The 14,521-nt window shown below is 35.0% G+C and overlaps 1 protein-coding gene across 2 annotated transcripts; it reads right to left on the reverse strand.

Moving 5' to 3' along the window:
- Window positions 1-83: 83 nt before the first annotated feature.
- On the reverse strand, window positions 84-14,106 carry LOC133649559 (transcription termination factor 3, mitochondrial-like). Of its 2 annotated transcripts, none has more exons than XM_062046150.1 (7): window positions 14,045-14,106; window positions 13,269-13,546; window positions 5,146-5,298; window positions 4,750-5,087; window positions 878-949; window positions 653-814; window positions 84-408 (listed from the first exon to the last, which is right to left on the reverse strand). In XM_062046150.1, the coding sequence occupies exons 2-7, from the start codon at window positions 13,534-13,536 to the stop codon at window positions 214-216; spliced, it is 1,188 nt and encodes a 395-aa protein (XP_061902134.1). In that variant the 5' UTR covers window positions 13,537-13,546; window positions 14,045-14,106; the 3' UTR covers window positions 84-213. The 2 variants fall into 2 exon arrangements, with proteins under 2 accessions (XP_061902134.1, XP_061902133.1); XM_062046149.1 differs by lacking the exon at window positions 14,045-14,106 and adding an exon at window positions 13,638-13,821.
- Window positions 14,107-14,521: the final 415 nt, after the last annotated feature.

Raw genomic sequence — 14,521 nt, forward strand, 5'->3', positions numbered from 1 at the left:
ATCCTGTCTGCTCTATCAGAATAAAGGCATAACACACAACGTAGGCATAAGTATTCGTTAAAAACAAGGCAGAGGTTTTGTTGAACAAGTATATTTAATACATTTGGCCGCTGTAACAACAGACACAATGCAAACCCATCTTTAATAATAATACTTCATATACAGGACATATTTACAGACGTCTGAATTCAGTTTTGAGGTGGTCGTAGAGTCCTAGAGTGTCTTTTGGAACATGCCAAAATCCCCCAAGGTGGCCTGGGCCACCTCGGTGCAGAAAGCCTGGTCTGGTAGCGACACCAGGCGCTGCAGAGGCACGTAGTTGGCCTGGGCGGGGTCGTACTGGTCTTTGCCCAGGTACTGCAGGAACAGGTGGCGCTCTCGTACACGCAGAAACTTGGAGTTGAGCACCTGGAATGAAGAGTCGTCATGAGTACGTGGACGAGACCGAGACGGGTGAGTCGTCACGAGTACGTGGACGAGACCGAGACGGGTGAGTCGTCACGAGTACGCGGACGAGACCGAGACGGGTGAGTCGTCACGAGTACGTGGACGAGACCGAGACGGGGGAGTCGTCACGAGTACGTGGACGAGACCGAGACGGGTGAGTCGTCACGAGTACGCGGACGAGACCGAGACGGGTGACTAAGGTTACCTGAGGGAACTTGACGATCAGGTGGTGCGGCACTTTCATGGTGTTGTGGACAAAATGGAAGATCTGGATCAGCTTCCTCTTGTTGGCGGTAAGGACTTTGGGGACGACCAGGACTATGTGCTGGATCTCCTTGGTCTTGAAGCCCAGCTCCAGTTCACACACCTGCAACACACCAGCAGGTGAAGGGTCAACAGGTGAAGGGTCAACAGGTGTGTTGTTCTTCACCTTCAGGTTCTCTTTCACGGGCTCCAAACTGCCGCACAGCAACCTGGGAAGTCGAGCCAGGATCTGACGAGTCTGCAAGGCAAGTCACATGTCTAGCAGGGCCCATACTGATACCGATTAGGAGTCAAGGAAGTCATTAACCGATATTTGGGGCCGATATGGGAATTGAAAAGTGTATCAATTACAGATCGAACAATTTTATTTTTCGGGGCCGATACTGATCATTTGTAGTCAATGAGGTCAATAACCAATATTTGAAGCCGATATGGGAATCAAAAACGAAGGGAATAAGCGGTAGAAAATGGATGGATGGATAGGTTTTCAGGGCCGATACCGATACCAATTATTAGCAGTCAAGGAGGCCGATAACCGATATTTGTAGTAGGAGGTCAATAACTGATGTTTGGAGACGATATGGGGATCGAAAGGTGTATCAATTATAGCTCAAATTAGGGTTTTTCAGGCCCGATACAATACCGATTATTTGTCATCAAGGAGGTCAATAACCAATATTTGGAGACGATATGGGAATCGAAAAGTGTATCAATTTGAGATTGATTTTGTCTTCAGGGCCGATACCAATACCAATTATTAGCAGTCAAGGAGGCCGATAACCGATATTTGGAGCAGATACGGGAATCAAAAAGTGAATCAATCATAGATCAAACAATGGGTTTTTTTTCAGGACTGATACAGATCTTTAATCGTCAAGGAGGTCTATAACCGATATTTGGTGCCGATATGGAAATCGAAAATTGGATCAATTATAGATCAAAGGATGTTTTTTTTCAGGGCTGATACTGATCATTAATAGTCAACGGGGCGATAACCGATATTTGGAGACGATATGGGAATCAAAAAGTGGATCAATTCTAGCTCAAATTATGTTTTTTCAGGGCCAATACTAATACCGATTATTAGTAGTCAATGAGGTCAATAACCAATATTTGAAGCCGATATGTGAATCAAAAATGAAGGGAATAAGCGGTAGAAAATGGATGGATGGATGATAAGTTTTCAGGGCCGATACCAATACCAATTATTAGCAGTCAAGGAGGCCGATAACCGATATTTGTAGTAGGAGGTCAATAACTGATGTTTGGAGACGATATGGGGATCGAAAAGTGTATCAATTTGAGATTGATTTTGTCTTCAGGGCCGATACCAATACCAATTATTAGCAGTCAAGGAGGCCGATAACAGATATTTGGAGCAGATACGGGAATCAAAAAGTGAATCAATCATAGATCAAACAATGTTTTTTTTTTCAGGACTGATACAGATTTTTAATCATCAAGGAAGTCTATAACCGATATTTGGTGCCGATATGGAAATCGAAAATTGGATCAATTATAGATCAAAGGATGTTTTTTTCAGGGCTGATACTGATCATTAATAGTCAACGGGGCGATAACCGATATTTGGAGACGATATGGGAATCAAAAAGTGGATCAATTCTAGCTCAAATTATGTTTTTTCAGGGCCGATACTAATACCGATTATTAGTAGTCAATGAGGTCAATAACCAATATTTGGCGCCGATATGGGAATCAAAAAGTGGATCAATCATAGATCAAACTGTATGTTATCTCTCAGGTTTGATACGATACTGACTATGAGTAGTCAAGGAGGCCGATTAACGATACTTGTTTATGATATGGCAATCAAAAAGTGTATCAATCAAAGATCAAACTTTTTTTTTGTCAGGGCCGATATCGAATATAAACTGATATTTTGCGCCGATATGGGAATCAAAAAGTGTATCAATTATAGATCAAACAATGTTATTTTTCAGGGCCAATACTGATACTGATTATTAGTAGTCAAGGGGGGGCAATAACTGATATTTGGAGCCGATACGGAAATCAAAAAGGGGATGAATTTCAGATTGAATGATATGTTTTCAGGGCTGATACCAATACCGATTATTAGCAGTCAAGGAGGCCGATAATAGATATTTGGAGTAGATACGGGAATCGAAAAGTGTATCAATGTGAGATTTAATATGTCTTCAGCGCCGATAACGATTCCAATTATTATCAGTCAAGGAGGCCGATAACAGATATTTGGAGCAGATACGGGAAACGAAAATGTAATCAATCATGAATCAAACAATGTTTATTCAGGGCTGATACCGACTTTAGTAGTCAAGGAGGCCGATAACCGATATTTGGTGCCAATATAGGAATCAAAAAGTGGATCAATTATAGCTCAAATTATGTTTTTTTCAGGGCCGATACTGATACCGATTTTTAGTAGTCAAGGAGGCCGATAACCAATATTTGGCGCCGATATGGCAATCAAAAAGTGTATCAATCAAAGATCAAACTTTTTTTGTCAGGGCCGATATCGATTATTAGTAGTCAAGGTGGTCAATAACTGATATTTGGTGCTGATATAGGGATCAAAAAGTGGATCAATTATAGCTCAAATTATGATTTTTCAGGGTTGATACTGATACCGATTATTAGAAGTCAAAGAGGCCGATAACCCATATTTGGTGCCGATATAGGAATCAAAAAGTAGATCAATTATAGATCAAACTATGTTATTTTTCAGGTTTGATACTGATACCGATTTTAGTAGTGAAGGAGGCCGATAACCAATATTTGGTGCCGATATGGCAATCAAAAAGTGTATCAATCAAAGATCAAACTTTTTTTGTCATGGCCGATATCGATTATTAGTAGTCAAGGAGGTCAATAACTGATATTTGGTGCTGATATAGGAATCAAAAAGTAGATCAATTACAGATCGAACTATGCTATTTTTAGGGGTTGATACTAATACCGATTACGAGTGGTCGAGGAGGCCGATAAACGATACTTGTCTCTGATATGGCAATCAAAAAGTGTATCAATCAAAGATCAAACTTTTTTTGTCAGGGCCGATATCGATTATTAGTAGTCAGGGAGGTCAATAACTGATATTTGGTGCTGATATAGGAATCAAAAAGTGGATCAATTATAGCTCAAATTATGATTTTTCAGGGTTGATACTGATACCGATTATTAGTAGTCAAAGAGGCCGATAACCCATATTTGGTGCCGATACAGGAATCAAAAAGTAGATCAATTATAGATCAAACTATGTTATTTTTCAGGTTTGATACTGATACCGATTTTAGTAGTGAAGGAGGCCGATAACCAATATTTGGTGCCGATATGGCAATCAAAAAGTGTATCAATCAAAGATCAAACTTTTTTTGTCATGGCCGATATCGATTATTAGTAGTCAAGGAGGTCAATAACTGATATTTGGTGCTGATATAGGAATCCAAAAGTGGATCAATTATAGCTCAAATTATGATTTTTCAGGCCCGATACTGATACCGATTATTAGTAGTCAAAGAGGCCGAAAACCCATATTTGGTGTCGATATAGGAATCAAAAAGTAGATCAATTATAGATCAAACTATGTTATTTTTCAGGTTTGATACTGATACCGATTTTTAGTAGTCAGGGAGGCCGATAACCAATATTTGGTGCCGATATGGCAATCAAAAAGGGTATCAATCAAAGATCAAACTTTTTTTGGTGTCAGGGCCGATATCGACTATAAACTGATATTTTGCGGTGATATGGCAATCAATTACAGATCGAACTATGTTATTTTTCGGGGTCGATACTCATACCGACTGAATAGTCGAGGAGGGTGATACGTGATATTTGGAGGTGATATTTTCAGCGAGAGTGATTGAAAGAGTGATATCATGTGACTTTAAAAGGTGGTCCAGCATGACATCATCAGTGCTTGTAGACCAAATGCTGATATCATATGTGATGAGAAAATAAAGATACATAGTAGGTCTAGTGGCAGGTGCAGGAAGGACTATTATTCAGACACAGTGTTACTGTTCAAAGGTCACCCACGTGGGCAGCACTGAGGCCCAGCTGCTGCTGGTAGAATCCCAGCCGGTTGTCTAGTCTCTCCAGGCTGAAGTTGAGGAGATACGGAGCTCTGGACACCATGGAGGCCACCTCCTCAGCAGGGAACTTCTTGGACCTCAGGTAGTGGACTCTGGCCCGCAGGTTGTCCAGGTCCTCCGTCAGGATGAAGGGGTTGAGCGAGACCACGTGGCCCAGGCGCGAGTCCTCCACGCCGGTCTCCTTGAGGAAGAGCAGCCTGGGGGCCACGTGGGTGTGGAAGTCCAGCCTGAGCAGCATGGAGCCCACGTGGGGTCTCTGCTGCAGCCTCCACAGGGGGACCCCTGCCGTGAGAGGCCAGGTGAGAGGAGCCAGACGGTGGCCACGCCCGGCTGGACTTACCTAGCTGCACCAGCTTGGTCAGCGTCTCAGAGTGGTCCACGTAGTCCTGGAGGGAGGTGGAGGCGGGCGGGATGGGAGGGCGGAGGGGCATGGTGGCCGCCTCCTCCTCGCTGATCTCCTCCAAGGCCCTCGGTGCGCTCCAGGCGTCTAAGTCTGGAAGAAACACCTGTTTACTCACAAGTCAAACACCCGTTTACTCACAAGTCAAACACCTGTTTACTCACAAGTCAAACACCCGTTTACTCACAAGTCAAACACCCGTTTACTCACAAGTCAAACACCCGTTTACTCACAAGTCAAACACCTGTTTACTCACAAGTCAAACACCCGTTTACTCACAAGTCAAACACCCGTTTACTCACAAGTCAAACACCTGTTTACTCACAAGTCAAACACCTGTTTACTCACAAGTCAAACGCCTGTTTACTCACAAGTCAAACACCCGTTTACTCACAAGTCAAACACCTGTTTACTCACAAGTCAAACACCCGTTTACTCACAAGTCAAACACCTGTTCACTCACAAGTCAAACACCTGTTTACTCACAAGTCAAACACCTGTTTACTCATAAGTGAAACACCTGTTTACTCACAAGTCAAATGCATGTTTACTCACAAGTCAAACGCATGTTTACTCACAAGTCAAATGCATGTTTACTCACAAGTCAAACACCTGTTTACTCACAAGTCAAACACCTGTTTACTCACAAGTGAAACACCTGTTTACTCACAAGTCAAATGCATGTTTACTCACAAGTCAAACGCATGTTTACTCACAAGTCAAATGCATGTTTACTCACAAGTCAAACACCTGTTTACTCACAAGTCAAACACCCGTTTACTCACAAGTCAAACACCTGTTTACTCACAAGTCAAACACCTGTTTACTCACAAGTGAAACACCTGTTTACTCACAAGTCAAATGCATGTTTACTCACAAGTCAAATGCATGTTTACTCAGAAGTCAAACACCTGTTTACTCACAAGTCAAACACCCGTTTACTCACAAGTCAAACACCCGTTTACTCACAAGTCAAACACCCGTTTACTCACAAGTCAAACACCTGTTTACTCACAAGTCAAACACCTGTTTACTCACAAGTCAAACACCTGTTTACTCACAAGTCAAACACCTCTTTACTCACAAGTCAAACACCTGTTTACTCACAAGTCAAACACCTCTTTACTCACAAGTCAAACACCTGTTTACTCACAAGTCAAACGCATGTTTACACACAAGTCAAATGCATGTTTACTCACAAGTCAAACGCATGTTTACTCACAAGTCAAACGCATGTTTACTCACAAGTCAAACACCTGTTTACTCACAAGTCAAACACCTGTTTACTCACAAGTCAAACACCTGTTTACTCACAAGTCAAACGCCTGTTTACTCACAAGTCAAATGCCTGTTTACTCACAAGTCAAACGCCTGTTTACTCACAAGTCAAACGCATGTTTACTCACAAGTCAAACACCTGTTTACTCACAAGTCAAACACCTGTTTACTCACAAGTCAAACACCTCTTTACTCACAAGTCAAATGCATGTTTACTCACAAGTCAAACACCTGTTTACTCACAAGTCAAATGCATGTTTACTCACAAGTCGAATGCATGTTTACTCACAAGTCAAATGCATGTTTACTCACAAGTCAAACCCCTGTTTACTCACAAGTCAAATGCATGTTTACTCACAAGTCAAACCCCTGTTTACTCACAAGTCGAATGCATGTTTACTCACAAGTCAAACCCCTGTTTACTCACAAGTCGAATGCATGTTTACTCACAAGTCAAACGCATGTTTACTCACAAGTCAAACGCATGTTTACTCACAAGTCAAACACCTGTTTACTCACAAGTCAAACATCTGTTTACTCACAAGTCAAACGCATGTTTACTCACAAGTCAAACGCATGTTTACTCACAAGTCAAACGCGTTTTTACTCACAAGACAAACACCTGTTTACTCACAAGTCAAACATCTGTTTACTCACAAGTCAAACGCATGTTTACTCACAAGTCAAACACCTGTTTACTCACAAGTCAAACACCTGTTTACTCACAAGTCAAACGCATGTTTACACACAAGTCAAACGCATGTTTACTCACAAGTCAAACGCATGTTTACTCACAAGTCAAACGCATGTTTACTCACAAGTCAAACACCTGTTTACTCACAAGTCAAACATCTGTTTACTCACAAGTCAAACATCTGTTTACTCACAAGTCAAACACCTGTTTACTCACAAGTCAAATATCTGTTTACTCACAAGTCAAATGCATGTTTACTCACAAGTCAAATGCATGTTTACTCACAAGTCAAACCCCTGTTTACTCACAAGTCAAATGCATGTTTACTCACAAGTCAAACACCTGTTTACTCACAAGTCAAACACCCGTTTACTCACAAGTCAAACACCTGTTTACTCACAAGTCGAATGCATGTTTACTCACAAGTCAAACACCTGTTTACTCACAAGTCAAACACCTGTTTACTCACAAGTCAAACACCTGTTTACTCACAAGTCAAACACCTGTTTACTCACAAGTCAAACACCAGTTTACTCACAAGTCAAATGCATGTTTTCTCACAAGTCAAACACCTGTTTACTCAGAAGTCGAATGCATGTTTACTCACAAGTCAAATGCATGTTTACTCACAAGTCAAACCCCTGTTTACTCACAAGTCAAACACCTGTTTACTCACAAGTCAAACACCTGTTTACTCACAAGTCGAATGCATGTTTACTCACAAGTCAAACACCTGTTTACTCACAAATCAAATGCGTGTTTACTCACAAGTCAAACACCTGTTTACTCACAAGTCAAATGCGTGTTTACTCACAAGTCAAACACCTGTTTACTCACAAGTCAAACACCTGTTTACTCACAAGTCAAATGCATGTTTACTCACAAGTCAAACACCTGTTTACTTACAAGTCGAATGCATGTTGACTCACAAGTCAAATGCATGTTTACTCACAAGTCAAACACCTGTTTACTCACAAGTCAAATGCATGTTTACTCACAAGTCAAACACCTGTTTACTCACAAGTCGAATGCATGTTAACTCACAAGTCAAACACCTGTTTACTCACAAGTGAAACACCTGTTTACTCACAAGTCAAACACCTGTTTACTCACAAGTCAAATGCATGTTATCTCACAAGTCAAACACCTGTTTACTCACAAGTCAAATGCATGTTTACTCACAAGTCAAACACCTGTTTACTCCCAAGTCAAATGCATGTTTACTCACAAGTCAAACACCTGTTTACTCCCAAGTCAAATGCCTGTTTACTCACAAGTCAAACGCATGTTTACTCACAAGTCAAATGCATGTTTACTCACAAGTCAAACACCAGTTTACTCACAAGTCCAAGATTGTCAAGTAACATTCCACTCTGTGTGCAGTTCCCACTCCACAACAACAGGTGGGGCTGTCGCGTAGGGTAGAATATTACTAGAAAATATGACTACAAAGTAAGACTAGAAAATATTGGTTTTAATTGCAAAAAAATGCTTATGTCCTGGGAATCATTTTGTAATTGAAGAACTTTTTTTTTTTTTTTAAACTTGTCAATCGTTTTTTTCTTGCTAATTATTTGTTGTACCTGCAGAATTATTATATATATTTTTTTACATGCAGTACATCTTTTGTATTCTTGCAAATCATTTTTTTGATTGAAGAAAATTGTTTGAATACTAATGAATCGTTTACTTGCAAAACATTTTTTTACCTGAAAAAAATTGTTTTACTTGCAAATCGTTTTTTTTATTGAAGAAAATCGTTTTATTTTTAAACTTGCTAATCGTTTTTTATACATAGAGAACATGCAGAACATTATTTTACTTCAAATAGTTTTTTTAATTGAATAGTTGTTTTTACTTGTTAATCATTTTTTATTTGAAGAAAAATGCTTAATACTTCCGAATCGTGTTTTACTGGCAGGAAATACTTTTTACTTGCAAATTAATTTTTTTACCTGCAGAAATTTTCTTTTTTTTTACTTGCAAATCGTTTAATAAAAGAAAATATTTTTTTACTTGTGAATCTTTTTTTTTTTTCACATTGAGAAAATTGTTTTTATTCTTTCAAATTATTTTTTCACTTCCAGAAAATTGTTTTACTTGCAAGTCATTTTTTTAATTAAGTTTTTTTTACTTGCAAATCATCTTTTAACTGAAGAAAATTGTTTTTTAATACTTTCAAATCGTTTTTTTACTTGCAGCAAATAGTTTTTTTTTACCTGAAAAAAATAATTTTGCCTGCAGAATACTTGCAAGTTTTTTACTTGCATAAAATTGGTTTACTTGTGAATCATTTTTTGAATTAAATTTTTTTTTACTTGCAAATAATTTTTTTAATTGAAGAAAATTGTTTTAGTACTTGCAAATCATTTTTTTACTTGCTATTTTACACTTGCGGCAAAAATTTCTTGCGGAAAGTAATTTTTTTAATTGAATATCGTTTTTAAAATGCTTTTAAAAAAACGCTAAAGGTTTTTTTTAATTTAGGAAAATTGTTTCTATTATTGTAATTCATTTTTTTAATTGAAGAAAATAGTTTTAGTACTTGCAAATCATTTTTTACTTGCTATTTTACACTTGCGACAAAAATTACTAGCGGAAAGTAATTTTTTTATTTGAATATCGTTTTTAAAATGCTTTTAAAAAAACGCTAAAGGTTTTTTTTAATTTAGGAAAATTGTTTCTATTATTGTAAATCATTTTTTTAATTGAAGAAAATAGTTTTAGTACTTGCAAATCAGTTTTTTACTTGCTATTTTACACTTGCGACAAAATTTACTTGCAGAAAGTAATTTTTTTAATTGAATATCGTCTTTAAAATGCTTTTAAAAAAACGCTAAAGGTTTTTTTTAATTTAGGAAAATTGTTTCTATAATTGCAAATCCTTTTTTTATTTGAATAAACTAGTTTTAGTACTTGCAAATCAGTTTATTACTTGCTATTTTATACTTGCGACAAAATTTACTTGCAGATTTTTTTTTACATGCAAATCATTTTTTTTCAATTGAATATCGTTTTTAAAATGCTTTTAAAAAAACGTTAAAGTTTTTTTTTATTTAGGAAAATTGATTCTATAATTTGAAATCGTTTTTTTAATTGAAGAAAATTGTTTTAGTACTTGCAAATCAGTTTTTTACTTGCTATTTTACACCTGCGACAAAATTTACTTGCAGAAAGTAATTTTTTTAATTGAATATCGTTTTTAAAATGCTTTTAAAAAAACGCGAAAGGTTTTTTTTAATTTAGGAAAATTGTTTCTATAATTGCAAATCCTTTTTTTATTTGAATAAACTAGTTTTAGTACTTGCAAATCAGTTTATTACTTGCTATTTTATACTTGCGACAAAATTTACTTGCAGATTTTTTTTTACATGCAAATCATTTTTTTTCAATTGAATATCGTTTTTAAAATGCTTTTAAAAAAACGTTAAAGTTTTTTTTTATTTAGGAAAATTGATTCTATAATTTGAAATCGTTTTTTTAATTGAAGAAAATTGTTTTAGTACTTGCAAATCAGTTTTTTACTTGCTATTTTACACTTGCGACAAAATTTACTTGCAGAAAGTAATTTTTTTAATTGAATATCGTTTTTAAAATGCTTTTAAAAAAACGCGAAAGGTTTTTTTTTAATTTAGGAAAATTGTTTCTATAATTGCAAATCCTTTTTTTATTTGAATAAACTAGTTTTAGTACTTGCAAATCAGTTTATTACTTGCTATTTTATACTTGCGACAAAATTTACTTGCAGAATTTTTTTTTACATGCAAATCATTTTTTTCAATTGAATATCGTTTTTAAAATGCTTTTAAAAAAACGCTAAAGTTTTTTTTTATTTAGGAAAATTGTTTCTATAATTGGAAATCGTTTTTTTTAATTGAAGAAAATAGTTTTAGTACTTGCAAATAATTTTTTTACTTGCTATTTTACACTTGCGACAAAATTTACTTGCAGAAAATCATTTTTTTAATTGAATATCGTCTTTAAAATGCTTTTAAAAAAAAGCTAAAGGTTTTTTTTAATTTAGGAAAATTGTTTCTATAATTGCAAATCCTTTTTTTATTTGAATAAACTAGTTTTAGTACTTGCAAATCAGTTTATTGCTTGCTATTTTATACTTGCGACAAAATTTACTTGCAGAATTTTTTTTTACACGCAAATCATTTTTTTCAATTGAATATCGTTTTTAAAATGCTTTTGAAAAAACGCTAAGTTTTTTTTTTTATTTAGGAAAATTGTTTCTATAATTGGAAATCGTTTTTTTAATTGAAGAAAATTGTTTTAGTACTTGCAAATCATTTTTTTACTTGCTATTTTACACCTGCGACAAAATGTACTTGCAGAAAGTAATTTTTTTAATTGAATATCATTTTTAAAGTGCTTTTAAAAAAACGCTAAAGGTTTTTTTTAATTTAGGAAAATTGTTTCTATAGTTGCAAATCCTTTTTTTATTTGAATAAACTAGTTTTAGTACTTGCAAATCAGTTTATTACTTGCTATTTTATACTTGCGACAAAATTTACTTGCAGAATTTTTTTTTTACATGCAAATCATTTTTTTCAATTGAATATCGTTTTTAAAATACTTTTAAAAAAACGATAAAGTTTTTTTTTATTTAGGAAAATTGTTTCTATAATTGGAAATCGTTTTTTTAATTGAAGAAAATTGTTTTAGTACTTGCAAATCATTTTTTTACTTGCTATTTTACACTTGCGACAAAATTTACTTGCAGAAAGTAATTTTTTTAATTGAATATCGTTTTTAAAATGCTTTTAAAAAAACGCTAAAGGTTTTTTTTAATTTAGGAAAATTGTTTCTATAATTGCAAATCCTTTTTTTATTTGAATAAACTAGTTTTAGTACTTGCAAATCCGTTTATTACTTGCTATTTTATACTTGCGACAAAATTTACTTGCAGAATTTTTTTTTACACGCAAATCATTTTTTTCAATTGAATATCGTTTTTTTAAAATGCTTTTAAAAAAACGCTAAAGTTTTTTTTTTATTTAGGAAAATTGTTTTTATAATTGGAAATCGTTTTTTTAATTGAAGAAAATTGTTTTAGTACTTGCAAATCATTTTTTTACTTGCTATTTTACACCTGCGACAAAATTTACTTGCAGAAAGTAATTTTTTTAATTGAATATCGTTTTTAAAATGCTTTTAAAAAAACGCTAAAGGTTTTTTTTAATTTAGGAAAATTGTTTCTATAATTGCAAATCCTTTTTTTATTTGAATAAACTAGTTTTAGTACTTGCAAATCAGTTTATTACTTGCTATTTTATACTTGCGACAAAATTTACTTGCAGATTTTTTTTTTACATGCAAATCATTTTTGTCAATTGAATATCGTTTTTAAAATGCTTTTAAAAAAACGCTAAAGTTTTTTTTTTATTTAGGAAAATTGTTTTTATAATTGGAAATCGTTTTTTTAATTGAAGAAAATTGTTTTAGTACTTGCAAATCATTTTTTTACTTGCTATTTTACACTTGCGACAAAATTTACTTGCAGAAAATCATTTTTTTAATTGAATATCGTCTTTAAAATGCTTTTAAAAAAACGCTAAAGGTTTTTTTTAATTTAGGAAAATTGTTTCTATAATTGCAAATCCTTTTTTTATTTGAATAAACTAGTTTTAGTACTTGCAAATCAGTTTATTACTTGCTATTTTATACTTGCGACAAAATTTACTTGCAGAATTTTTTTTTACATGCAAATCATTTTTTTCAATTGAATATCGTTTTTAAAATGCTTTTAAAAAAACGCTAAAGTTTTTTTTTTATTTAGGAAAATTGTTTCTATAATTGGAAATCGTTTTTTTAATTGAAGAAAATGGTTTTCATGCCTGCAAAATGTTTGTTTTTATTTAGGAATTGTTTTTTAATTGCGATTAATTTTTTTACTCACAAAAAATTATTTTTATACCTGTAAATTGTTTTTTTAATTGAAGAAAATGTATTTGAATTCACAGGTTGTTTTTTTTTGCTTGCAAATTGTTTTTTATAATTGAAGCAAACAGTTTGTTTCCTAACAAATCATTGGACGTGAGTAAAAATATGTTTGTGCATTGTAATATTAGACACTGAGGTGTACCTAATGATGTATCTAGTTGCCCAGCATCCTCAATTAGTGTCAATTGATGCACATCAGTTGTGGGCAAATAGTCTACTTGCTGTCTGGCAGTCACATCGCTGTAAGAGCGAGTCTGTTGCGTTAAAATGTGTCCTGGCGGAGGTCGAGTTGGAGTCCAAGTGGTGCATGAAGGAGAAGACAGTCGCGTTGGGAATGTGCAGCAAAGCCGAACTTGTGTGCAGGACTTGAAGGGGAGAAGAAGTGTGCGTCTCACACAGGAAACCGCCATCTTGGTGCTCCTGGCGAACACACGGGAGGAGTTGTTTACGTTACACGGCTAAGTAAAGGACGAATTTTTGTAAAGACACAGTAATTCAAGTCGGTACTCACATTTAGAGTAAGAATTAACTTATATTTCCGGCCAGAGCTAGTAAATGTTCCGCGACGTCAAAAATACTTCATACAGCCACGAGCTCCGGCCCGGAAGTGCGTAACAACCCCGGATGTTTTTTATTTTATTTAATTTTTTTGTTTTTAATAAACCTTTATTTATACATTTCAACATTGACAAAGAGTTGAGAAATAATAATAATCAAAGTAAGTACAAAAACAGTACAAAACAGCGCCAGAAAACCCCGGATGTACCACATTAAGAATGCGGAGGTTCCACTTTTGCTCTACTTTCAATTTATTAGCACCGAAGTAATATTTGAAGCAGACGGACGAACAAAATATAAAACAAAAAGTCCAATACATGTTGTGTAATATTAATTTTAGCAATGAAAACCTTTAATTACCGTCGTGACCATAGACGTAACTACTTCATTGGGGGAGCTCGAACCCGGAAGTGCGTAACAACAATGTTAGCAAAGTTAAACGAACGGTACCCAAGAACCTAAACTAACACTGAATGAGGAGCAAACAAATACGCAGCAGGCGGCAGGTAATGTGAAAAGGGAAGAACAAAATTTATTAGCACCTGTGCAGCACATATACAATCAGGGCATGTCACGTGACCAGCAAGTGGCCAATCAGTCATTGAGAGCACAAGAGACAATACGTCAACACTCCCACTAGCTCTCATACTGTTAACATCATCATAAAAATAAAAACATTTTAAACAAAATCAAAAATCACATGTCATAAATCACATGAATTATTCTCCAAACATAAAGCTTGAGAATTTCGACAATTTGCATTTGGTTGCAGGCTTTGTCATTACATCTGCTACCATTTGATCTGTGGGAAGATATTGTAGACATATTTTACCATCA

This window comes from Entelurus aequoreus, linkage group LG05 (genome assembly GCF_033978785.1).
Source record: "Entelurus aequoreus isolate RoL-2023_Sb linkage group LG05, RoL_Eaeq_v1.1, whole genome shotgun sequence".
NCBI lineage: Eukaryota > Metazoa > Chordata > Actinopteri > Syngnathiformes > Syngnathidae > Entelurus > Entelurus aequoreus.